This window comes from Thermothelomyces thermophilus, chromosome 5 (genome assembly GCF_000226095.1).
Source record: "Thermothelomyces thermophilus ATCC 42464 chromosome 5, complete sequence".
Taxonomy (NCBI): Eukaryota; Fungi; Ascomycota; class Sordariomycetes; order Sordariales; family Chaetomiaceae; genus Thermothelomyces; species Thermothelomyces thermophilus.
Window position 1 is genome coordinate 2,774,345 of NC_016476.1, and position 25,999 is coordinate 2,800,343.

The window sequence follows — 25,999 nt, forward strand, 5'->3', positions numbered from 1 at the left end:
CGAATTCCATACATCCTCGTAAATACATAGGATACATTTTAATCTATACATCAGGGACATCCCTTGTAATGTGATTACACCTTAGTTTAGTTTAACTCGGACACCTTAAGACGGGACCTGACGAAGAGTGGTGAAAGTGGAACTTCTGTGCCGCAGCACCCCCTCCGCTAGCCGCCACAATGCAAGTACCCGACGCTAAGTAGTGTTTCGGAGCATAAAACGTGCTCATAGGTTCGGAGATGCCCTTGGCACTGGCCAGTACTGGAAGTAAGGCTGGCTGAACCTGCAGGCCCTCAACGGCTCCGAATCAGCCCTTGCTTGATAAATCACCTCACCAACCTACCCACTTCGGTAGGTATGTATGTACATACATACTCAGCTACCTTACATAAGGTACTTCACCCATCTTAATTCCGAACCCTCCATTCAGACAGCAAAGCGGAGTGTGGTACAATTTTTTGTCTCATTCCTCCTGGTTCTTCATCTCATGTTCTTGCTGTTTTTTTGAATAATTAATTACCCACCAACCTTATTGACCTAATTCCTTCATTGATCTCGTTCACAATCTACGGCTAGGAAATATTCAATTAGATACCTAGTCACAGCATCCCCAAATGGCTCTCGTGCTAGTTCCCATCGCCGGCGCAGCAGTAGTTGCCCTGGTCGTCTTTCTCCTGGACCGCCTTCTCAACCTTCCGCACGACCCCCAAGAGCCGCCACTGGTCCGGCCAAAGATTCCCTTGATCGGCCATGTAATTGGGCTGCTACGCCATGGGACCAGGTATTACTCAATGATTGCGTATGTATTTGGCGAGCCTTCGGTTTTTTTGGTTATTTTTCTTTTCGTGTTCGTTCGTCTTCATTTTCATTTGTTCTTTCGATTAATTAGTTCCCCCTTCTTCCTCACAGAGGAGATCCCCCCTTAAGGATCATCCTGGCTTTCCATTCTCGCAATCAACCCAAGCGCACGCTAACATGCCCGAAGAGAGGAGTGCAAGCAGCCCATCTTCACGCTCGGGGTGCCCCGCGGCAAGATGTACATTGTGACGTCCCCGGGCCTGATCGCGGCCTGCGACCGGCGGTCCAAGGTGGTCTCCTTCGCCCCCTACGTCGTCGAGTTCGGCAAGCGCATCCTGGCCGGCAGCGAGCACAGCGTCCGCCTGCTGTCCGAGGACCTGCTCGAGGAGAAGGAGGAAGCCAAGGGCTCAGGTGGCGACGGCAGCAGCAGCAGCAGCAGCCTGCGCCCAGAAACGATGGCGGCCATGCACCGGTCGCAAGCCCCCGGCGAGCACCTCGACGCCCTGATGCGCGTCGCGCTGCGGAGCGCGGCCACCCATATCGACTCCATCATCGGCGATGCCGCCGCCCAGGGGGCCGCTGGCGTTCCTCTGTTTGGGTGGGTGCGCCAGTTCATGACGAGGGCCGGCACCGATGCCGTCTATGGCGAAGAAAAGAATCCGTTCAGGGATCCCGAGGTTGCGGAGAGCTTTTGGTAGGTAATTATTCTTCCTGCTGTTCGTTTCCTTCTTTCTTCCCTCTCTTAATATCTCGTTCCCTCGTTTCCCCCTCCCCCCCCTCTTTCTTTTGGTCCTCCGCGAGAATCTACCTACTCAAGCAATTACATACTCTAACGCGTTGCTCCAGGGCGGTCGACAGGGACTTTGCGCTTCTCGGGCTCATGGTGCTGCCCGATCTTCTCGCACCCAGAGGGAGCCGGGGGCGGAAACGGTTCTTCCGGGCCTTCCGCGAGTACTACGCCTCGGGCGGGTTGGAAACGGCATCCTACCTCATCAAGGCGCGCTACGAGGTCAACAAGAAGTACGGCGTCTCCGACGAGGACATCGCCCGGTTCGACCTCGGCGTCTGCACGGCCCTGCTCGTCAACACGGCGCCCGCCGTCGGCTGGACCCTGTGCCACGCCTACTCGGACCGCGCGCTCCTGGCCGAGCTGCGGCGCGGTATCGACGCCGCCGTCTTCCCGGGGGGCGCGCCCCAGACCGCCGCAGCAGTAGACGTGACGGTCAACATCTGCGAGGTCGCCGAGGCCCTGCCGCTCCTCGAGTCGTTCGTCAGGGAGGTGCTCCGGGTCCAGAGCAACAGCGCGTCGGCCCGGTTCGTGCTCCGGGACACGGTCCTCGACGAGGGCGGCGGCGGCGGCGGCGCGGGGGGCCGCCGCTACCTGGTCAAGGCGGGCTCGTTCCTCGGCATGCCGTCGGCGCCGGTGCACAGCGACGAGGCGGTCTGGGGCCCGACGGCGCGCTCGTTCGACCCGACCCGCTTCCTGCCGGAGAGGCAGAAAGAGCGCAAGGTACCCGCCTCGGCGTGGCGCACCTTTGGCGGCGGCAACGCCCTCTGCCCCGGGCGGCACCTCGCGCTGCGCGAGATCATGAGCGTCCTGGTCATTATGGTGCTGAGGTTCGACCTGGAGCCGTGCGAGGACGGGGGCCGGTGGGAGATGCCGGCTAAGAGGCACCACATCTCCACGAGCATCCTGACGCCGGTCGACGATATCCGGGTCAGGGTCCGGCCGCGGAAGGAGTTGGCGCGCGTAACGAGCTGGAACTTTGTGTGGGAGCCCACCGCGCCCAAGGAGTAATTAATTAATGAATCAAAATTGTAAGAGATGGCGAAGAAGACCACGGAAGAAGGGTCGCCATGAATGAAACCCAACCCAATGTACCCGGAGCATGTTTTGTTGGATCCCGTCGACGGCTTTACGTGATCCGTGACAAAGAAAGCTTGAGGGTATGTGCGGATGCTGTAAATACTCCAGGCAGCATTTACGGAAGGGCGAAAAAAAGGGGGAACCAGGAGGATTCCAGAGAGTCACGGACCCAATGTTATCTGCCAACCGAAAAGAGACGAAGAACCGGGAGAGAGCCGGAGGGGACAAAATGTAGATGCTGGTGTCCCAGGCATGAGAAAGGAAGGGATGAGAACGAGAACGAAGACGGAGGACACCAGGATCTATTGTTCCAGCAGGGTGACCTAGATTAACCTTAGATCTTTTCTCAACATTTATAAGTCTAGTCAGGTAAAAAAAAAAAGGGGAATTACAACCGAGACACCTTGGTATTCCAGCCGTTTGCGGCATCCTAGCCTGACTTCTAGCCCTTCTAGGTACGCAGCCACGTTCAAATGGTTCCACAGCTCCTGCCCAGCCAGGAACCTCCTCAAGTTCTCTACAATCAACTTCTCGGCGCCTTGCGGCCTGCCACCCACTATATGAGGCGATAAAATCAAATTCCGCGCCTTATTATACAGCTTGTTCCCGGCGGGCAGCGGCTCCTACTCAAACATATCCAGTGCGGCGCCTCTAAGTCTGCTTAGACGGACAGGTCCAACAACAACCAGAAACCGACGTAGCAGACATACAACACTCCTTCCCATCTGACCAGACAGTGGTTTCGCTTGGAAGGTGTATAGCTGTGGCGCGGAGGGTCGCCACCAGCTCAATATAATTACTTCGGTAGCAAGTCCAGCCGCTCCTTATTCAATATATACCAGGTGCTTAGCGGCACCTGGCAGTCGCGCATTTCGTAGAAGCGCCAGGTCGCGTTTGAGCAGCAGGCCCAGGGTGTGCTCGGCCACGGTGCGGTCATGCAGGCCCGACCCAGTCGTCACCTGCACGTGGGCTGTATCGAAGCCGGTGGCGAGTACGTCGTTTGGCCCCGCAGGTAGCGACTAGATCTAGGGTAGCCGGGCCAGGTTCTGGGCGGCGAACGAGAGGTTGGTGGGCCCAATTGGCCTAGGTAATGAGCATTTCGGTATTCAGGAGGTCGGGCGGGAGCATTGCCCCCTTGGTGTTGTAATTAGACGCGTAGCGTGATGGTAGGGAAGCCTGATATAGCGGCGATGTCGAGCTTGAGCATGTTGGGGTAGAGAAGCTTCATCTTCGGTGGTTGCGAACGTTTTTGGCCTCGAATATGCGTGGGCTCAGCTTGTTGTGGTGAGCTGTGACGGGTTGACGGGTTGACGCGTAATAGACAAACAGGGATCGTCACAGTGGCCTCCCGCGAAGTCCACACGATTTTCCCGCCGACTTTGGTCGGTTTTTGTTCTTTTTGTTTCATAAGCTCAGGTTTTGGGCTAGGGATCCTTGCCCGAAATCCGGGGCAAAGAACAGCGAGTCAGGCCTGTTTCGCCAATGAGCAGCAGCGACGCAAGACCAATTAGGCAGGTTAATCACTTTACAGATGCGCTGCAGTCCCACGTGGGGCCGACAGCAGAGCTAACTTAGATCCACAGACCCCTCATCCAATTAGAAGCTATGGGCCGCCGTTGGGGTCGTCGGTCTAGCCTTGGCCGTCGGACTTCACCGGGTCCTTCAGAAACCGTTCCCTCGGCGGCGGGCCCTAGGTCACATAGCTAATTAATAATGTCTCTGCTGTCTAGCAAGGTGCTTACTCATGCCATCACAGCAAGTGTGTAGGAAAGGATGGAAAACTACATCCGTATAGAAATCACTGCTTTGGTGATGGTGGTTCAACAAAGGCTTGATACCTATTCCCAGACTGTCAAATGTGATCTATATACAGCGCTGACCTTAGATATGAGATGAGGTAGGCGCCCGGTAGGCAGACATTTGCGATTACAGCCGCCTAGGGCCATTGCGCTGCAACTGTCCGTCCTGCCAAATATGAATAGACAGGAGCGAAACGCCGATATAAGACCGGGACCACCTTGGCGAGTCAAACTCTCTTCCTTCGGGAGCGCGTTACACTCGGGAGATGTTCGCGGGAAAGCCCCCTATGCCACCATAACTTTCCTCAGCCAGCCCACGACGCAAAACATTCACTAGACCCCTGCCCCTGTTAACGTACCACTACTTCCCTTTTACAGTACACGTGGATCTTAAACGTACCGAAGGATTGGGGATCGGCATGTCGACTAGACCAAAACAACCACCACCACCACCACCACCACCACCACCACCACTACCACCACCGTCATATTCACCTTCCCCGTTTCCATTCTGCGGAGGAAGACTGACAGAAGGAAGCCGGTGGTGCAGCCCAATGCCGAGGAGCATCAGGATACCGTGTCGGCTACAGATGGGGAAGTAATGACTCGTGAGTGTGAGGCGAGGACATTGAGTTTGCGTATGAGGCACAGAAGCATGGAGGTGGTAATTATTAGATGCTTTGAGGGGTGTCTGTGAGTGTATTAGTGTAAGCGTAAAAAGTTCCGCAGCCACGGTGCGGGTGATAGACAGACTGCAAAAAAGGTCCTCTGAAGCTTGTGCGTCATTTTTATTCCGTTTTGTCATTATGTTTCCTTTTTGTTTCGCCAACCTCTACGGAGTTACTACCTCCCTCCTCCCTCTTCGGCGGCTTATAGAAGTAACGTTAACGCTGGGAACTTTGCATGCCAGCCCCTGAATCGCGCACGAGTCCCTGAGGCTCCCCCGGATGCTCGAGCTCCACTTTCCAACGCGGCCAGTTGTGGTATCTGTATCTCAGTAAATGCCCTCGCACCTACCTTGATGGGCAGGCTACTGCTACGGCCGAGTGCCGTGCCGAGTAAAAATATGATTACAGATGAGTTCTTTGTCCCAAAGGCCAACGGCAACTCCGAAGGATTTCTCGACGACCACCAGGTGATCCACTCTGGGCAACAACAGATCTGGTTCACGCCGGGGATGGCTGCTTCACGACAGAAGGGTCGGTGGATTGAGCATACATCCACAATGGCATAGCTTGGGGTAGGTGTGCTTCACCTAAATCTTATAATAAGGCACGTTCTCCTGGCGATGTTCCAACTTCCGCACCATCATCCAGCACTCGCCTTCCAGTGCAGATATCAGGGTCCCAAAGCCCCCAGCCTCTTCGAGCTATCACTCCCTACCTACCTATCTACCTATCTACCTACCTACCTACCTTCACGGGTATCACAGCTTGCCCACCATCGACAACATGCCCGCGCTCTCCCCTCTTCTTCTGGCCGGGCTGGCCACGCTGGTCTCTGCCGAAACCCGCGGCATCACGCCGCACGACATGTACAGCTCTTCTGTCGGCGTCCTCGGTTGCAAGATCGACACCAACCGGGTGGCGTACTGGCCCATGGCCGTAGACTGCGACAACATCTGCGTCCGGGTCACGTACAACGGCCGCTCGGTCGACCTCCTGCGCATCGACCAATCCGGCGGAGCCTACGACATCTCGTACGACGCCTGGGCCTATCTCCAGACCGGCCAGAGCGCCGCGCAGAACCCGATCACCGGCGGGGCGGTCAACATGCAGATCGAGACCGTCTCGGCCGACAACTGCCTCAAGCACCTCAAGACCGGCGGCCTTCCGCTCTCGGCCTCCAACAGCATCAACTACGTCGCCAGCTGCCTCGGCCAGCCCAACAGCTGGGTCGCCCAGCACTACCAGCTGTTCAACATCCAGGACCCGGTCTGCCACTGGGGCTGGGATGAGCAGTGCAGTCTCAACCTCGCCGTCAGCAACCAGCCTACGTGCCCGCATCAGCTCGGCACCACCAATGGCCGCCTGCCCGATTCCGTCTTCAACATTCAGTACGGCACTGGGAAGACCGTCGCTGCTCCTTGAGGGGGGGAGGGCTTGGATAGATCGGAGGAATGATCTGTGAAAAATATATCACGGAACGAGCAGAACAAGGTACAAAGGAACCTCGGTAGATGGCAAGTAATTATATAGTTACCGCCCGGGAGAGCTCTAGAAACTCTCCCGTAAGCAATAGAATTACGGGATCTCTCTACTATCAATATTACAATCATTATAGGGAATGATCTAATCGTTATGATCCTTTTGGCTTCACCGAATCCTCAGACACTTGTTAAATCCCTAGCCTCTATGATAGAATAAGTGGGTTATTCGTAAAATCAAGATAGCTCAATAATTAAATGTCTCTTAATGATAGAAGATGTAGGTTAAGTCGGACCCCCTATATTCTAAACACCCTATATTCCAAACACTTGGCAAATCTTCGTAACTACACCTACCTATCTTCTTTAACCTTCTATATAATCGTCTATTTAACCTACCATAATATAGGAAGCCTCTAATTCTGTACTTTCTAACCTGCTCTCTTTAGCTATAGAGCCCTCTATATAGCTAGCTTTAACCTAGGCCTAGTAGATCTATTTAATTATAGTAAACTGCTTGTTCGGATCTATAACTACCCTATTCTTTTTTTAATAGCTAAACTACTTCTAACTATATCTTTAGATCTTTATTTTACTAGTATAGCTAAGCTAATTTAAAGTCTTTCTAGTTAAATATTTTTAACCTTCCTAAATAGAAGCTTATATATAAAGAGGTATTAAGTCTAAATAGCTAGGTTAACTAGCTAATTATATATTATTATTATTATTAGTTATAACGAACCCAACTTAGACTTCTTCTAAAAGGGTTCAGACGAAGGTAGATTAAGCAAGACAAGCAGGCAGGTCGTCTAAGGGATTCGGTAAAGCCAAAGGGTTCTTAACAACACTAGGGTTATCTCTTACAGTAGTTAACAACGGTGCTTAGTATAAATACTATAATTATGAGGTTACTATTACTAGTGAACTCCTAGAGTCTACTAGAACAAGTGACTAACTATCTAATATACTTGTCTAGTTCCCTTATTCCTAAGTGTTCTCCCTTAGGTTCTAATTATATAATTGCTACTATGTTCCTTTGATCATTGTTTAGGTGCTTGCCTTGATCGAAGTGTGATCACTTTGATTACTTCCTAATTGGTCCTTAGATCTTGCGGTTTCTGATTAGTTCTGTATGCCTTATTAGGTCGCCTTATATAGCCAAATCGTAATACGATGCCCCTCCCTTAGGTCTTTCGTTCTTAAAAGACTTAGGTCTATTTTAAATAATGCTAATACCCCCCTCTTTACTTATATATAGTTATATTCCTTAGTTTCCTTTTTCTCTTTCTTTTATAGTACCATTAAGATGACTAATTGTATAAGAAAGAAGTTAAAGTCTAAGCCTGCTACGTTAACTCTTTATACTAACTATCTCCTAGCTACAATTCTTTCCTTGGATAATCTTTTAACGATATATCCTTGTATGTTATACGAGTCTAAAGGCCTTAGTTCGTACGAGGTTTCGAAAAGTGATTCCTTTTGATGTATAGAGTGCGTTTATAATAAGCGTTCGAATTGTGACGTTCTTGGCGTTTCTCCTGCTTAGCTTTAATCTATTACAGCTTAGCATTAAAAACTTAAGAATAAGCTTATAGCTGCTAAGGAGCAGGTCCTTCGTCTCTAGAAATAGAAGCAAATGTGGTTTAAGAAGATGATAAAGGCTATTACTTAGGGTATTGACAGTGTAGAGGAGTTAGAGCGAGTAGAACGTGAGGAGGCTAAAGTGATAGCAGAGGCTTCTAGGGTTACTATACCCTTTTTAACCCTGTCTTACTTGTCTGCCGATTTCGGATAGCTTTAGGATTCTATATATCCTAAAGTTCCTTTAGATCCGTCCTTGCTAGCCGATTTCAGGTTAGTTTCGGGTCTGTCGCTTCTAGTTAGTTAGGGTTCCTCTAGTAGAACTGCTAAAGTTTCTTAGGGCAATTTAGATTCTTAATAGGTTCCTATAAGTTGTCTTCTAGTCCAAAATCGAGCCATTTAACTAGATACTACAGTTCTCCGTTAATAATATATAAATCCAGAATTCCTTCGACGTCCTATTCTTCCTCTTTGTCCTCTACTTCGATGTATATAGTAACCTTGGCGTTCTTTGGTACTAGTTCGAGAAGTGAAATATAAAAAACATCCGTCTATAGTCGTATAGATAACGGTAACGATAGTTAGTAGTTAGATGTCAAAATTCGTTCTTTGATAACGAAGGGTCTGACCTTCTTAAAGTCTAGCTTTATACTTAGTCGTTTAGTTTATAGGTTTTGTATAATTAAGTAGACTTTATCTCCCTTCTCTAGGTAAGGTCCCTTAAGCCTATATTTATTATAGTAGTTCTTTATTCTAGTCCTAATAAACTTGAGTTCCTTTTTAAGCTTCTTATATAGTATATATATCTATTCTACTTTGACTATTGCTTTTAGCACTATAACCTCTAGTCCTTGCCTAAGGTCTACTTTATATCTATAGTTTGTAAAGAACGGTGTGACTTTAGTCGTTTCCGTTAGTATTATATTATAAGCGAGTTATATTATTAGTAATAGCATGACCTAGTCGTCTTACTAGTAGTTAACGTAAGAGCGGAGGTATTACTTAATAACTTAGTTTAGTCACTCCGTTTGTCTGTTAGTTTGTAGGTAATATACTATTAATAGCTTGCTATCAATGCCTAATCGTTATATTAACGCTTGCCAGAACTTCGATATAAACTTAGTATCTCTGTTAGTAATCTATTCTTGCGGCTAAGCATATATTAATGTAACTTGCCAATAGATCATATTTACTAACTGTTTTACTATCCAAGACTCCTTATAGGGAAAGAAGTATATCCATTTAGTCAAACAATCTACTATAGTGAAAATACTATCGTAGATTACTCCTATAGCTATATCCTTAGATTCTAATAACTTTATAATAAAGTCCATTATAACTAAACTCTATAGTTTGTCAGCTATTAGTAGTAGCTAAAGTAGCCTATATAGCTTATATTGTACCGTTTTGCTTCGATTATAAATGTCATAGTTCTATATAACTTCCTTAACTTGTACCGTTAACTATAGAAGGTCATAGTATTTCTTGACTTATATAACAGTCTTTATAACTCCTTTATATTCTCTAAGTTTCGACTTATAAAGTTCTTAAATCATTCGTAGCTATTAATCCCTATTATAGATATATACTTTGCCTTGGTACTAGAGTTTCCTATTTTTTTCTTCCACTCTATTAGGTACTAGTAGTCTAGGTGCTACTTAATATTATACCTCGTTAATTCTTTCTTCTCGAAAGATTATATAATATTCTAGGAACGAGTCAAGTAGATCATCTTCTATAGGTATCTACGTTTCGTAATGTAACGTTCCGTCTGTCCGTTCCTTAAACAACGGTAGTGTTGTTTCCGTTTGTCCTTTTATATAATCTGTTCGTCGGCTTAAGATATCTGCTCGTACGTTCTCTTTGCCCTTCTTATAGCGGATCTTAAAGTTAAATTCTGTAAGGAATTCTGCCTATCGTATTTATCGTCTATTAAGCTCCTTTATCATTATAAAGTATTATAAATTCTTATAATCTATATATACTTATACTAGTTTAATTATATTACTAAGGTATAGTTACTATTCCTTAAAAGCTTTAACAATTATAAGTAGTTCCTTATTATAGATCGGATAATTAAGATATAGTCTATCGAGCTTCTTTAAAAAGAAGGCTATAGGATATAGCTTTCCTTATTTATCTCGTTATCCTAATTGTCCTCCGATAATATAGTCTAAAGCGTCCGTTTCCACCTTAAATAGCTTCTTAGGGTCTAGTAGTACTAGTACTAGATCTTTAGTAATAGCATTATAGATCTATATAAATGCTTACTCGTGCCATTCTTCCTATTAGAATTTAGCGTTTTTTTTATAAGTTTATATAAAGGTCGTATAATCGCTCTAAAGTTCCTAATGAACATTTAATAGAAGTTTATAAATCTAATAAAGCTTTGTATCACGGATAAGCACATAGACGGTCCGGCAGGCTACAGCCAGGACACGGGACATTCTAATAGCCAATCACTTAACAGACTAATCAGAAGACTATTACTACTAAGACTAAGGTCTTCACTAGTAATAATAATATATCACTATCGATAACACGGAATCACAGAGTAAAAGGAGAAATAGTACTAGTAATAACTATTAAAGAGGGACAGATAATTATATATATATAGCTAGCTAGTCACTCGTTATAGTAGACTCTAAGAGTTTACTAATAATAGCAACCTATAATTATAGTACTTATACCAAGCATCGCTAACTACTATAAGAGACAACTCTAGTGTTGTTATAAACCCTTTAGCTTCACCGAATCCCTTAGACGACCTATACACTTATCCCGCTTAATTTACCTCTATCTAAACCCTTTTAGAAGAAGTCTAAGTTAGGTTCGTCACACGTTGCTATTACTCCCTTTGTTCTGTCATAGCTCAGAACGGAGGTGATTTCGACCTTAATATCGATATAGCTACTAACATTACGGCTAAATAGCTGCTTACCTAGCTTGGTTAACTCTAGTAGCGGATCTAGGAGTTAGACTAGAGAGATAAGGTTGCTTAAGCTTAGATCAAGGAACTCGAGAACGGCGAAAAGCACTTATAAAAGCTAGTTAACAAGGCTTACACCAAAATTAAGGCACTTAAAGGCACTAAAGCGAGCCGTATTAAGATTAAACTATCTAGCAAATATAGAGGAACTAAGGAGAATCTTATAGGATTCCTAACGAACCTCCGATCCTACTTCTGGCTTAATAACGACAAATTTCCGGACGATAAAGCCAAAGTCCTCTATATAGCTATAAGACTAGAGGGTAAGGTACTTAGATAGTTTGAGCCTATATAGAACGACTATCTTATTAAGGAAGATAAAGACGACCGAGACGTATTTATATAGGTAGTCTTTTAATCTTATAACTGTTTTAAAGAAGAGCTTTAGAAGGTTTTTAGTGACAAAGATAAGAAGATTTATATATAAAAAAGACTTACTAATCTCTAATAGACTAAGTTAGTAGCCTCCTATATTATATAGTTTAGATAGGATATACTTAAGTCTTAGCTTAATAATAAGACATTAATATAACTATTCTATAATAGCTTAAAGGAAAAGGTTAAAGACGAGCTATATAAGTATAACTAGCTTAAGACCCTAGACAAATATATTATACAGGCCATTAGGATTAATAATTGACTCTATATACAAGAGTAGTAGAAACGAGGTTAGATAAATAGAACCACGGTCAAGGCTAACGACAAGAAAAAACGAGCATACGTCAGCACCTCGTATAGGACGTATCCTAGAGCTATAGATATAAATATAGCATAGAAGTAGGACAAGAAGAAGACGACCAAAGATAAGTCTAACGTTACCTACTATAACTATAGAAAGAAAGGACACTATAAACGAGAATGTTAAGGCCCGAAGAAAGACTAGAAACCAGTCCCTAGAAAGGAAATTATAGCTATTAATAAAACCGCCAAGGATATTATCGAAGTAGTAGCTATAAGCTACAAAAATAAGGATAGTAATATGGATAGTCTCGGACATAATAGCGATAGTAAAGACAAATAAGCACTATACTCTAAACTAGTTACTATAGACCTAGAGATAGGTCTTGCTAAATAGGATATAGTAAGAGAATATACATTACTAATTTCGATTCTCCTAGCCTTAAGGCAGTAGGGTTTTATAGTTACCTAAAGGTAAGATAGATCATAGACAACCGATACCTAAGGAATTAAGAGACCTAGACCTAATGTTCTATTCCTCTAAGAACGAATTGAATAGTACTATAACAAAGTTTTCCGGCTTAATATAGAACTATACAAACGGGATAGACGCCTGATTTGACTTACCTAGTAGAGCGATAAGATAAGGGACGAGATAAGGGAACTCTAACGTATCGTAGAAACCATTAGAGGAGAACGGTCTATAATATATAATGGGCCTGATAGCTACGCCGAGTATTTTGATGACTAGCAACTTAGCTACAACGTATAGAACCCTAAGTACTAGTTTATATACGTAAACCGTAGAAAGGATAAGCGTATATAGGAAAGCTATTAGAAGAAATACTCCTACCTTAGCATTAGAGTATCTATAGTCTATATATAGTAGGAAGGATTTAGAAAAGAATTCTAATATCTTCTAGGTAACGCTATACGACTACACCCTCGATATAAGGCATATATACAAGTGCCCTAGTTCTAGTATATAGTATATAAATGCCAATACTACTTTTACGACAAATTCGAAAACAATTACTAGCCGACCTAACAAGGAAATGAGGACAGGAGCCTCCGCCCTATGGAATAGGTCTATAATGTAGGAAACAGAGCAGCCAAATTGCTCTAGAAGATCGAAGCCCGCGTGTGACGAACCTAACTCAGACTCTTCTAAAAGGGTCCAGACGGAGGTAGATTAAGCGGGACAAGTAAGCAGGTCGTCTAAGGGATTCGGTAAAGCCAAAGGGTTCACAACAACACTAGAGTTGCCTCTCATAGTAATCAGCAATGCTTGGTATAAGTACTGTGATTGTAATTGTTACTACTGGTGAACTCCCAGAGCCTACCAGAACGAGTGACTAGCTATCTAATATACTTGTCTGGTTTCCTTATTCCTAAGTGTTCCCCCTAGATTCCGATCGTGTGATCGCTGCTGCGATCCTTCGATCATTGTTCGGGTGCTTGCCTTGATCGAAGTGCGATCACTGCGATCACTTCCTGATTGGTCCTTAGGTCTTGTAGTTCCTGATTGGTTCCGTGTGCCTTGTCGGGTCGCCTTATACGGTCGAATCGTGATACGATGCCCCTCCCCTAGGTCTTTTGTCTTCGAAAGACTTAGGTCCGTTTTAAATAACACTAACACCCCCTGCTTATATATGGTTATATTCCTTAGTCCCCCCCCCTCTTTCTCTTTTTTTTTATAATGTCGTTAAGATAACTAATCGTATAAGAAAGAAGTCGAAGTCTAAGCCTACTACGTCGACTCTTCGTGCTAACCATCTCCTAGCCGCGATTCTTTCCTTAGATAATCTTTTAACGATACGTCCTTATATGCTATGCAAGTCTAAAGGCCTTTATTTGTACGAGGTTTCGAAAAGCGATTCTTCTCGATATATAGAGTACGTTCGTAATAAGCGTTCGAATTATAACGTTCTTAGCGTTTCTCTTGCTTAGCTTTAGTCTATTACGGCTTAGTATCAAAAACTTGAGGATGAGCTTATAGCTGCTAAGGAGCAGGTCCTTTGTCTCCGGAAACAGAAGCGAATGTGGTTTGAGAAGATGATGAGGGCTATCGCTTGGGGTATTGATAGTATAGAGGAGTTAGAGCGAGTGGAACGTGAGGAGGCTAAAGTGGCGGCGGCAGCGGAGGCTTCTAGGGTTACTACGCCTTCTTCGACCCCGTCTCGCTTGTCCGCCGATTTCGGATAGCTTTAGGATTCCGTGTATCCTGAAGTTCCTTTAGATCTGTCCTTGCTAGCCGATTTCGGGTTAGTTTCGGGTCTGTCGCTTTTGGTTAGTTAGGGTTCCTCTAGTGGAACTGCTGAAGTTTCTTAAGGCAATTTAGGTTCTTAACTAGTTCCTATAAGTTGTCTTCTAGTCCGAAATTAAGCTATTTGACTAGATACTATAGTTCCCTATTAATAATGTGTAAATCTAGAATTTCTTTGATATCCTATTCTTCTTCCTTGTCTTCTACTTTGATGTACGTAGTAACCTTAGCGCTTTTCGGTACTAGTTTAAGGAGCGAAATATAAAAAACATCTATCTATAGTTATATAGATGACAGTAACGATAGTCGGTAGTTAGATGTCGAAATTCGTTCTTTGATAACGAAGGGTCTGACCTTTTTGAAGTCTAGCTTTGTGCTTAGTCGTTTGGTTTGTAAGTTTCGTGCGATTAGGTAGACTTTGTCTCCCCTCTCTAGGCAAGGTCCCTCGAGCCTATGTTTGTCGTAGTAGTTCTTTATTCTGGTCTTGACAAACTCGAGTTCCTTTTTGAGCTTTTTATATAGAGTATATATTTGTTCTACTTTAACTACTGCTCTTGGCACTGTGACCTCTGGTCCTTGCCTAAGGTCTGCTTTATATCTGTAGTTCGCGAAGAACGGTGTAACTTTGGTCGTTTCTATTGGCGTCGTGTTATAAGTAAGTTATACTATTGGCAATAGTATGACCTAGTCGTCTTGCTAGTAGTTAATGTAAGAGTGGAGGTACTGCTTAATAACTTGGTTTAGTCGCTCTGTTTGTCTGTCGGTCTATAGGTGATATGCCATTGATAGCTTGCTATTGATGCCTAATTGTCGTATTAACGCTTACTAGAACTTCGATACGAACTTGGTGTCTTTGTCGGTGATCTATTCTTATGGCCAAGCATGTACTGATGTAACTTACCGATAGATTACGTCTGCTAGCTATTTAGCTGTCTAGGACTCCTTGTAGGGAAAGAAGTATGCCTATTTAGTTAGGCGATCTACTATAGTAAGAATACTATTATAGGTCACTCCTATAGCTATGTCCTTAGATTCTAGTAGCTTTGTAATAAAGTCTATTGTAACTAAACTCTATAGTTTGTTAGCTATTAGCAGTGGCTAAAGTAGCCTATATGGCTTATGTCGTGCCGTTTTGCTTCGATTATAGATATTATAGCTCTATACGACTTCCTTAACTCGTGCCATTAACTATAGAAAGTCGTAGTGTCTTTTGACTTGTGTAATAGTTTTCGTAACTCCCTTATATCCTCCGAGTTTTAACTTATAGAGTTCTCGAATCATTTGTAGCTATTAGTCTTTGTCGTAGATATACGCTTTGCCTCGGTACTAGAGTTTTCCATCTTTTTCTTCCACTCCGTCAGGTACTACTAGTCTAGGTGCTACTTGATACTATACCTCGTTGATCCTTTCTTCTCAAAAGATTGCGTAGCATTCTAGGAACGAGTTAAGTAGATTATCTTCTATAGGTGTCTATGTTTTGTAATATAGCGTTCTGTCTATTTGTTCCTTGAATAACGGTAGTATTGTTCCTGTTTGTCCTTTTGTATGATCCGTTCGTCGACTTAAAATGTCTGCTTATATATTTTCTTTGCCCTTCTTATAGCAGATCTCGAAGTTAAATTCTGTAAGGAATTTTGCCTATTGTATTTGTTGTCTATTAAGTTCCTTTGTTATTATAAAGTATCGTAGGTTCTTATAATCTATATATACTTGTACTAGTTTAATTGTACCACTGAGGTATAGTCGCCATTCCTTGAAAGCTTTAATAATCGTAAGTAGTTCCTTGTTGTAGATCGGATAATTAAGATATAGTCTATTAAGCTTCTTTAAAAAGAAGGCTATAGGATGTAGCTTCCCTTGTTCGTCTCGTTGTCCTAATTGTCTTCCGATAGCATAGTCTGAAGCGTCCGTTTCTACTTTAAATGGCTTCTTAGGGTCTAGTAGTACTAGTACTAGATCTTTAGTAATGGCGTTACGAATCTGTATAAATACTTGCTTATGTCGCTCTTCCCATTGGAATTTAGCGTTCTTCTTAGTAAGTTTATATAAAGGTCGTATAATCGCTCTAAAGTTCCTAATGAACATTCGGTAGAAGTTCGTAAATCTAATGAAGCTTTATACTTCTGTAACTGACGTTAGTCATAGCCAATTCTTAATAGCTTTAACCTTTAAAGGTTCTATCTGGATTTGTCCTAGGGATATTTCGTATCCTAGAAATACCGTTTTCCTAACGTAGAACTCGCTCTTTTCCTTATTAACTAATAGCTTATATATATATAGCGTGTCTAGTACTGCTTTTACGTACTTCTAGTGTTTGTCTATTGTCTTAGAGAAGATGAGTATATTGTCGAGATAATATACTATAAATTTATCGAGAAAGGGTCAGATAGCTTAATTAATTAGGGCTTAGAACGTTGCTAGCGCGTTTGTAAGTCTGAATAGCATGACGAGGTACTTATAGTAGCTATAGGGTGTCCTAAAGGCCGTTTTCCACTCGTCGCCTTCTTTGATCCGTATATAGTTATAGGCCGATAGCAAGTCAAGATATATAAAATATTAGGCTTCTGCTAACTGATCTCGGAGCCGTAAGATTAGTGGTAATAGGTATCGATTTTTCACGGTCTGTTCGTTAAGTTGCCGATAGTCGATGTATAACCGTAGCTTTCTGTCTTTCTTAGGCATAAATAGGATTAGGTAGCCTGCTAGTAATATCGACAGGCGGATATGTCCTCTTCGAAGGTTCTCCTCCAAATATCGCTTAAGTTCTTCGTTCTGTGTCTAACTCGTATAGTAAATCTTAAAGAACTTTAGTTATGCTCCTTCCTTAAGCTTGATCTCGTAATCCTATAGGCTGTATTCTAGTAATCCTTCTAGATGCTTCGGTTCGAATGCTAGGTATCCTTTGTATTCTTTTAGTACTTCCCTAGTCTTGTCTTGTCTCTTGGTTTTCTAATAGTATATAAACTTAGTTCTATCTATAGTAATGCTAGCAATTTCTCCTGTCTTAACCTATTACTCTAATTGCAGTGCTCTGTATTTGTCAACGGAAAGAACAGCTATTAGCGGTTCGGCTCGTTCCTCCTATTGTGATATCGATATCATTGTACCGCCTCTTCTAGAGTCTATAGTGGTCTGCCTACCATTGTCTATCTCTTATAGTAGATCTATAGGATATGCCCTTCTCTGAGCATTGTCCGCTCGCGATCCTTGTATGCTCCTTATCTTGCTAGTTAAATATAACTCTATTTAGGGTCGTAGGTAGCTACCATTCTTCTAGCTAATGTCTAGGTCGTAATCTTCATGCTATAGTAATCCTAATATCATATCTTTATCGTTACCTATATCTACGATACTAAATACGATTGCTATAGTCTTCCCTACTATAGTAATGTCAATTGGTTTGGTCTCCCTATATACCTATTATATTAGAAATGGCCCTTTAATCATACTATGCTTCCGCTTCATTCTCTAGGGTATCTGTAGCTAATTTATAAGTATTAGCGAGATTAGGTTTATCTCTGCTCTACTATCTACTAATGCGAGCATTTTGTGCTATTTCTATTGTGCTATTATCTATAGTCGCTTGTCTTACTGCTATCGTCCAAAGATTATAGCAATTTCCTATATTTCTGCTAGGAGGTCTCGATATAGTGGTCTCTTGCGCTAGTTCCTCCTATACTATGCTACTACCTGCTGCTACGTAGGCATTAATGGTTTTCGGGCCCTTTGAAGGGCCCTGACCCGTTTCCTAGGTTAGTATTGACCTCTTTAGTTGTTTGGCTAATAGCGGCTTTGTCGATTATGCTTAATTCCATAAGCCATTAGGTGCTTGTAGCTTCCCACCATTAGGTCCGTTCTACTTTCTGTCGTGCGTACCATAGCTTTATCTGAAGCTCCCGAATTCGTAATTTCTTTTCGTCTGCGTGATAAAGGCAATCGTTACTCTAGTACGAGTCCTATATATCTCGTCTAGTTCCGTAGTACCTAGGCCAGGCTTGTCTTAGAACTACCGTAATGCTTTCTAGACTACAGGCCTCAATCTTCTAGAGCAATTCGGCCGCTCTATTTCCTATATTGTAGACCTATTCTATAGGGCGTAAGCTTCTATCCTCATTTCCTTGTCAGGTCGGCTAGTGATTGTTTTCGAATTTGTCGTGGAAATGATATCGGCATTTGTATGCTATACATTAGAACCAGGGCACTTGCGCATGTGCCTTGTGTCAAGGGTGTAGTCGCGTGGCGTTGCCTAGGAGGTATTAGAATTCTTTCCCGAATCCTTCCTATTGTACGTAGATCGTAGGTACTCTAGTGCTAATATAGGAGTGTTTCTTCTAGTAGCTTTCTTATATATATTGGTCTTTTCTGTGGTTTATATATATAAACTAGTATTCTAGGTTCTATATATTGTTACTAAGTTGCTAGCCGTCAAGATACTTAGTATAGCTATTAGGCCTATTATATATTATAGGCTGTTCTCCTTTAATAGTTTCTATAATACGTCAGAGTTTCCTTATTTTATCCCTTATTCTATCACTCTAGTAGGCAAGTCGAATTAAGCGTCTATCCTATTCGTATAGTTCTATATTAAGCCGAAAAACTTCGTTATAATACTATTCGATTTGTTCCTAGAGGAATAAAACATTAGGTCTAGGTCTTTTAATTCCTTAGGTATCAGTTGTCTACGATCTATCCTGCCTCTACGTGACTATAAAACCCTACTACCTCAAGGCTAGGAGAATCGAAACTAGCGGTATATATTCTCCTGCCATGTCCTATTCGGCAAGACCTATCTCCAGGTCTATAGTGACTAGTTCAGAGTATAGTGCTTGTTTGTCTTTACTATCGCCGTCGTGTCCGAGACTGTCCGTGTCACTGTCCCTGTCTTTGTAGCTTATAGCTATTACTTCGATGACGTCCTTAGTGGTTTCGTCGATAGCTGTAATTTTCTTTCTAGGGACTATCTTCTACTCTTTCTTTAGGCTTTGATATTCTCGCTTATAGTGCCCTTTCTTTCTATAGTTATAGTAGGTAATATTAGACTTATCTTTGGTCGTCTTCTTCTAGTCCTACTTTTATATTATATTTATATCTATAGCTCTAGGGTACGTCTTATACGAGGTACTAACGTATACTTGCTTTTTCTTATTATTAGCCTTAACTATAGTTCCGTTCATTTGACCTCGTTTCTGCTGCTCTCGTATATAGAGTCGATTATCGATCTTGATGGCCTATATAATATATTTGTCTAGAGTCTTAGGCCAATTATACTTATATAGCTTGTCCTTAACCTTTTCCTTTAAGCCATTATAGAATAATTATATTAATACCTTATCGTTAAGCTAAGACTTAAGCATATCCTATCTAAACTATATAGCGTAGGAGGCTGCTAACTTGGTCTATTAGAGATTAGTAAGTCTTTCTTATATATAAATCTTCTTATCTTTGTTATTAAAAACTTTCTAAAGCTCTTCTTCGAAATAGTCATAAGATTAGAAGACTACCTATATAAACGCGTCTCGATCATCTTCGTCTTCCTTAGTAAGATAGTCATTCTACGTAGGCTCGAACTATCTAAGTGCCTTACCCTCTAGTCTCGTAGCTATATAGAGGACTTTGGCTTTATCGTCTAGAAACTTGTCGTTATTAAGCTAGAAGTAGGATCAGAGGTTTGTTAGGAATCTTACGAGATCCTCATTGGTTCCTCTATATTTGCTAGGTAGTTCGATCTTAATACGCTTCGCTTTGGCGCCCTCGAGTGCCTCGATTTTAGTGTAGGCCTCGTTAACCAACTTTTGCAAGTACTTTTCGCGGTTCTCGAGTTCCTTAATTCGAGCTTAAGCAGCCTTATCTCTCTAGTCCAACTCTTAGATCTGCTACTAGAGTTGACTAAGCTAAGCAAGCAGCTATTCGGCCGTAACGTCGGTAGCTATGTCAATATCGAGGTCGAAGTCACCTCCATTCTGAACTATGACAGAATAAAGGGAGTGGTAATAACGTGTGACGAACCTAACTTAGACTCTTCTAAAAGGGTCTAGATAGGGGTAGATTAAGCGGGACAAATAGGCAGGTCATCTAAGGGATTCGGTGAAGCTAAAGGGTTTACAATAATACTAGAGTTGCCTCTTATAATAATTAGCAATGCTTGGTATAAGTACTGTAATTGTGATTATTACTACTAGTAAACTCCTAGAGCTTACTAGAACGAGTGACTAGCTATCTAATATACTTGTCTAGTTTCCTTATTTCTAAGTGTTCCCCCTAGATTCCGATCGTATAATCGCTGCTGTGATCCTTCGATCATTGTTCGGGTGCTTGCCTTGATCGAAGTGCGATCATTACGATCACTTCCTGATTGGTCCTTAGGTCTTGCGGTTCCTAATTGGTTCCGTGTGCCTTGTCGGGTCGCCTTATGCGGTCGAATCGTGACACCGCGATCTAGAAGGTATTATAGTAGTTCTAAAACGAGCCTAGCCTAGGTACTATAAAATAGGACAAGATATATAGGACTCGTGCTAGAGTAACGATTACCTCTACTACGGGGACGAAAAGAAATCGCGAATTTAGGAACTTTAGATAAAGCTATAGCACGTACGATGAAAAGCAGAACAGACCTAATAGTAGGAAGCTATAAGCACTCGATAGCTTACAGGAATAAGTACAATCGATGAAGCTACTATTAGCTAAATAACTAAAGAGGTTAGCACTAACCTAGGAAACGGGTCAGGGCCCTTCGAGGGGCCTAAAAACTATTAATGCCTATATAATGGTAAGTAGTAGCGTAGTATAGAAGGAACTAGTATAAGAGACTACTATATCGAGACCTCTTAGTAGAAATATAGGAAATCGCTATAATCTTTAGACAATAGTAGTAACACGAGCAACTATAGATAATAGCACAATAGAGACAGTATAAAATGCTTGTACTAGTAGATAGTAGAGCAGAGATAAACCTAATTTCGCTAACGCTTATAAATTAGCTATAGATACCCTAGAGAATAAAGCGGAAGTATAGTATAGTTAAAGGGCTATTTCTAATATAATAGGTATATAAGGAGACCGAACCAATTAACATTACTATAGTAGGGAAGACTATAGTAATCGTATTTAGCATTGTAAATATAGGTAATGACAAAGATATAATATTAGAGTTACTATAATATAAAGATTATAACCTAGACATTAGCTAGAAGAATAGTAGCCACCTATAACCCTAAACAGAGTTATATTTGACTAGCAAGATAGGGAGTATACAAGGATCGTAAGTAGACGATACTTAAGGGAAGGCATATCTTACAGATCTACTATAAGAGACGAATAGTAGCAGGCAGACCACTATAGACTCTAGAAGAAGTGGTATAACGACACCGACGTTACGATAGGAGGAACGAGCTAAACCGCCGATAGCTATTCTTTCCATTAACGAATACAGAGCACTATAACTAGAGTAGTAAGTTAAGACAGGAGAAATCGCTAGTATCGCTATAGACGGAACCAAGTTTGTATACTATTAGAAAGCCGAGAGACGAGATAAGACTAGGGAAGTACCGAAGGAATACGAAGGATACCTAGCATTCGAACCGAAGCATCTAGAAAGATTATTAGAGTATAGCCTATAGGATTATGAGATTAAGCTTAAGGAAGGAGCACGATTAAAGTTCTTTAAGATTTACTATATAAGCCAGATATAGAATAAAGAACTTAAATAATATTTAGAAGAGAACCTTTGAAGAGGATATATCTGCCTGTTAATATCGCTAGTAGGCTACCTAATCCTGTTTATACCTAAGAAAGACGGAAAGCTACAATTATACATTAACTATTGGCAACTTAATGAACAGACTATGAAAAACTAATACCTGTTACTACTAATCTTATAGCTCTAAGATTAGTTAGCAAGAGCCTAATATTTTACGCATCTTGACTTACTATCGGCCTATAACTATATATAGATTAAAGAAAGCGACGAGTGGAAAACGGCCTTTAGGACACCCTATAGTTACTATAAGTACCTCGTCATGCTATTCGGACTTACGAACGCGCTAGTAACGTTCTAAGCCCTAATTAATCAAGCTATCTAACCCTTTCTTAATAAATTTACGGTATGTTATCTCGATGATATACTTATCTTCTCTAAGACAATAGACAAACACCGGAAGTATATAAGAGTAGTGCTAGACGCGTTATACGTGTATAAGCTATTAGTTAATAAGGAAAAGAGCGAATTCTACGTTAAGAAGATAATATTTCTAGGATACGAGATATCCCTAGGACAAATCTAGATAGAACCTTTAAAGGTTAAAGCTATTAAGGATTAGCTACGACCGATATTAGTTATAGAAGTACAAAGTTTCATTAGGTTTACGAACTTTTACCGGATATTTATTAGAAACTTTAGAGCGATCGTATAACCTTTGTACGAACTTACTAAGAAGAACGCTAAATTCTAATAGGAAGAGTAATATAAGCAAGCATTTACGTAGATCTGTAACGCCATTACTAAAGATCTAGTACTAGTGCTATTAGACCTTAAGAAGCTATTTAAGATAGAAACGGATGCTTTAGACTATGCTATCGGAAGATAGTTAGGATAACGAGATGAATAAGGGAAGCTACATCCTATAGCCTTCTTTTTAAAGAAGCTTAATAGACTACGTCTTAATTATCTAATCTATAATAAGGAACTACTTATAATTATCGAAGCTTTTAAGGAATAGCGATTATACCTTAGCGGTATAATCGAACTAGTATAAGTATATATGGATTATAAGAATTTATAGTACTTCACGACAATAAAGGAGCTTAATAGACGACAAATATAATAGGCAGAATTCCTTACGGAATTTAATTTTGAGATCCGCTATAAGAAGGGCAAAGAGAACGTATGAGCGGATGCCTTAAACCGATAAACAGATTATACAGAAGGACAAACGGAAATAACGCTACTATTAATTAAGGAACGAATAGACAGAACGCTATATTACGAAACGTAGACACCTATAGAAGATGATCTACTTGACTCGTTCCTAGAATGTTACGTAATCTTTTAAGAAGAAAGGATTAACAAGGTATGGTATCAAGTAATACCCGGACTAGTAGTACCTGATAGAGTGGAAGAAAAAGATAGGAAACTCTAGTACTAAGGTAAAGTATATATCTATAATAAAGATTAATAGCTGTAAATGATTTAAGAACTCTATAAGTCGAAACTCGGAGGATATAAAGGAGTTACAAAGACTATCGCACAAGTTAAGAAACACTACGATTTTCTATAGTTAACGGTACAAGTTAAGGAAGTTATATAGAACTACGACATCTGCAATTAAAGCAAAACAGCACGATATAAGCTATATAGGCTACTTTAGCCACTGCTAATAGCTGATAAACTATAGAGTTTAGTTACGATAGACTTTATTACGAAACTGCTAGAATCTAAGGACACGGCTACAGGAGTAATCTATGATAGCATTCTTACTATAGTAGATCGCCTGACTAAATAGGCATACTTCTTTCTCTATAAGGAATCCTAGATAGCCGAATAGCTAGTAGATATAATCTATTGGTAAGTCGCATTAGTACACGCTTAGCCGTAAGAATGGATTACTAATAGAGATACTAAGTTCGTATCGAAGTTCTGGCAAGCGTTAATATAACGATTAGGCATTAATAGCAAGCTATTAATAGTATATTACCTACAAACTAACAGACAAACGGAGTGACTAAACTAAGTTATTAAGTAATACCTCCGCTCTTACGTTAACTACTAGTAAGACGACTAGGTCATGCTATTACTAATAATATAACTCGCTTATAATATAATACTAACGGAAACGACTAAAGTCACACCGTTCTTTATAAACTATAGATACGAAGCAGACCTTAGGTAAGGACTAGAGGTTATAGTGCGAAGAGCAGCAGTCAAAGTGAAACAAATATATATACTATACGAGAAGCTTAAAAACGAACTTAAGTTTGTTAGAACTAGAATAAAGAACTACTACAATAAATATAGGCTTGAGGGACCTTGCCTAGAGAGGGGAGATAAAGTCCACCTAATTATACAAAACCGGTAAACTAAACGACTAAACACGAAGCTAGACTTTAAGAAGGTCGGACCCTTCGTTATTAAAGAACGAATTTCGATATCTAACTACTAACTATCGTTACTATTATCTATATAACTACAGATAGATATTTTTCATATTTCATTTCTCGAACTAGCACCAAAGAATGCTAAGACTGCTATAAATATCAAAGTAGAGGACAAAGAGGAAGAATAGAACGTTAAAAAAATTTTAGATTTACGTATTATTAATAGGGAACTATAGTATCTAGTTAAATAGCTTGATTTTAGACTAGAAGATAACTTATAGGAACTAGTTAAGAATTTAAACTGCCCTAAGAAACTAGAATAGTTCTACCGGTAGAATCCGGATCGACTAAAGGAAAACCTAGGACAGAACCAAAGACAGCGCCCTAGTCGATAGCATCGATAGCATTATTAATTTATAACGAGGGTATAGTAAGCGCCTCTTGCCGCTCTTACTGCTTAACCTCCTCTAACTCGTCTAAGGTTAATAGACTATACGCTACTATATCGGTACCTTTCTTTACCAAAAACTCCTTCTGCTAATAAAGACGCTAGAGCCGTATAAGCTTTTTAGATAACTCGCGCTAGGCTTTTTCTGGATAGTATTAGAATTTATCTAGCTTAAGTTTAGTATAATGTTTAGCATCCTTAATATAATGTTGCTCTTAGAGAATATAATCTACTAGAACGAACATTAGGAATTACATTTAAAAAAAAAAAAAGGAAACGTGCTTATAGGAAGAAAGCGGTATATTAGAGCTATTACAAGAACGACCTCGACAAATACAGGCTTTGTAACGCTTTATACATACGATCATCTTATAGACAAGACCTTGCAATGTGTACTAAGAGCAAGGTATAACGACAAAACCGTTCTTAGTAATGTTCTAAGCAAGGGAAGCATGGTAACGTGTAGAATATAACTTCCGTTTCTTTATCGGCATTTTGTCAATATAGTAACTATAATGTAGAAACAGGAAGAATATAGTACTTACAAGCGAAGGGTTATTAGCGCTATTTGAAATGGCCTAAGAGGGCTTTCGGGTCGAAAGCCTTAAAGGAGGGGCATTGTGTCACGGATAAGTATATAGACAGTCCGGTAGGCTGTAGCTAGGACGTGGGACATTCCGATAGCTAATCACTTGACGGACTAATTAGAAGACTATTACTACTAAGACTAAGGTCTTTACTAGTGATAATAATATATTACTATCGATAATACGGAATTACGGAGTAAAAGGAGAAATGGTATTAGTAATAACTATTAAAGAGGGATAGATGATTATATATATATAGCTAGCTAGTCACTTGTTATAGTAGACTCTAGGAGTTTACTAGTGATAGTAACCTATAATCACAGTACTTATACCAAGTATTGCTAACTACTGTAAGAGATAACTCTAGTGTTGTTATAAACCCTTTGGCTTTACCGAATCCCTTAGATGACCTGTACGCTTGTCCCGCTTAATTTACCTCCGTCTGAACCCTTTTAGAAGAAGTCTGAGTTAGGTTCGTTACACTTTGTACTTCTATAATTAACGTTAATTATAGCTACTTCTTGATAGCTTTAACCTTCAAGGGTTCTATCTAGATTTGTCCTAGGGATATTTTGTATCCTAAAAATACTATCTTCTTAATGTAAAATTCGCTCTTTTCCTTGTTAACTAATAGTTTATACGCGTATAGCGCGTCTAGCACTACTTTTATATACTTCTGGTGTTCGTCTATTATCTTAGAGAAGATAAGTATATCGTCGAGATAATATACCGTAAATTTGTTAAGAAAGGG

The 25,999-nt window shown here is 41.3% G+C and overlaps 3 protein-coding genes across 3 annotated transcripts; 2 read left to right on the forward strand and 1 right to left on the reverse strand.

Moving 5' to 3' along the window:
* The first annotated feature begins 376 nt into the window (after positions 1 to 376).
* Positions 377 to 2,602, forward strand: MYCTH_2308895 (uncharacterized protein). The gene is made up of 3 exons (XM_003665265.1): positions 377 to 799; positions 986 to 1,492; positions 1,645 to 2,602. The coding sequence occupies exons 1-3, from the start codon at positions 615 to 617 to the stop codon at positions 2,594 to 2,596; spliced, it is 1,644 nt and encodes a 547-aa protein (XP_003665313.1). The 5' UTR covers positions 377 to 614; the 3' UTR covers positions 2,597 to 2,602.
* A 626-nt stretch (positions 2,603 to 3,228) lies between these two features.
* On the reverse strand, positions 3,229 to 5,032 carry MYCTH_2135245 (uncharacterized protein; the record flags this gene model as incomplete). The annotated part of the gene is made up of 2 exons (XM_003665266.1): positions 3,229 to 3,684; positions 4,865 to 5,032. The coding sequence occupies 2 exons, from the start codon at positions 5,030 to 5,032 to the stop codon at positions 3,490 to 3,492; spliced, it is 363 nt and encodes a 120-aa protein (XP_003665314.1). The 3' UTR covers positions 3,229 to 3,489.
* An 883-nt stretch (positions 5,033 to 5,915) lies between these two features.
* Positions 5,916 to 6,554, forward strand: MYCTH_56270 (uncharacterized protein; the record flags this gene model as incomplete). Its single annotated transcript, XM_003665267.1, has 1 exon — positions 5,916 to 6,554. The coding sequence occupies one exon, from the start codon at positions 5,916 to 5,918 to the stop codon at positions 6,552 to 6,554; it is 639 nt and encodes a 212-aa protein (XP_003665315.1).
* Between the last annotated feature and the right edge of the window lie 19,445 nt (positions 6,555 to 25,999).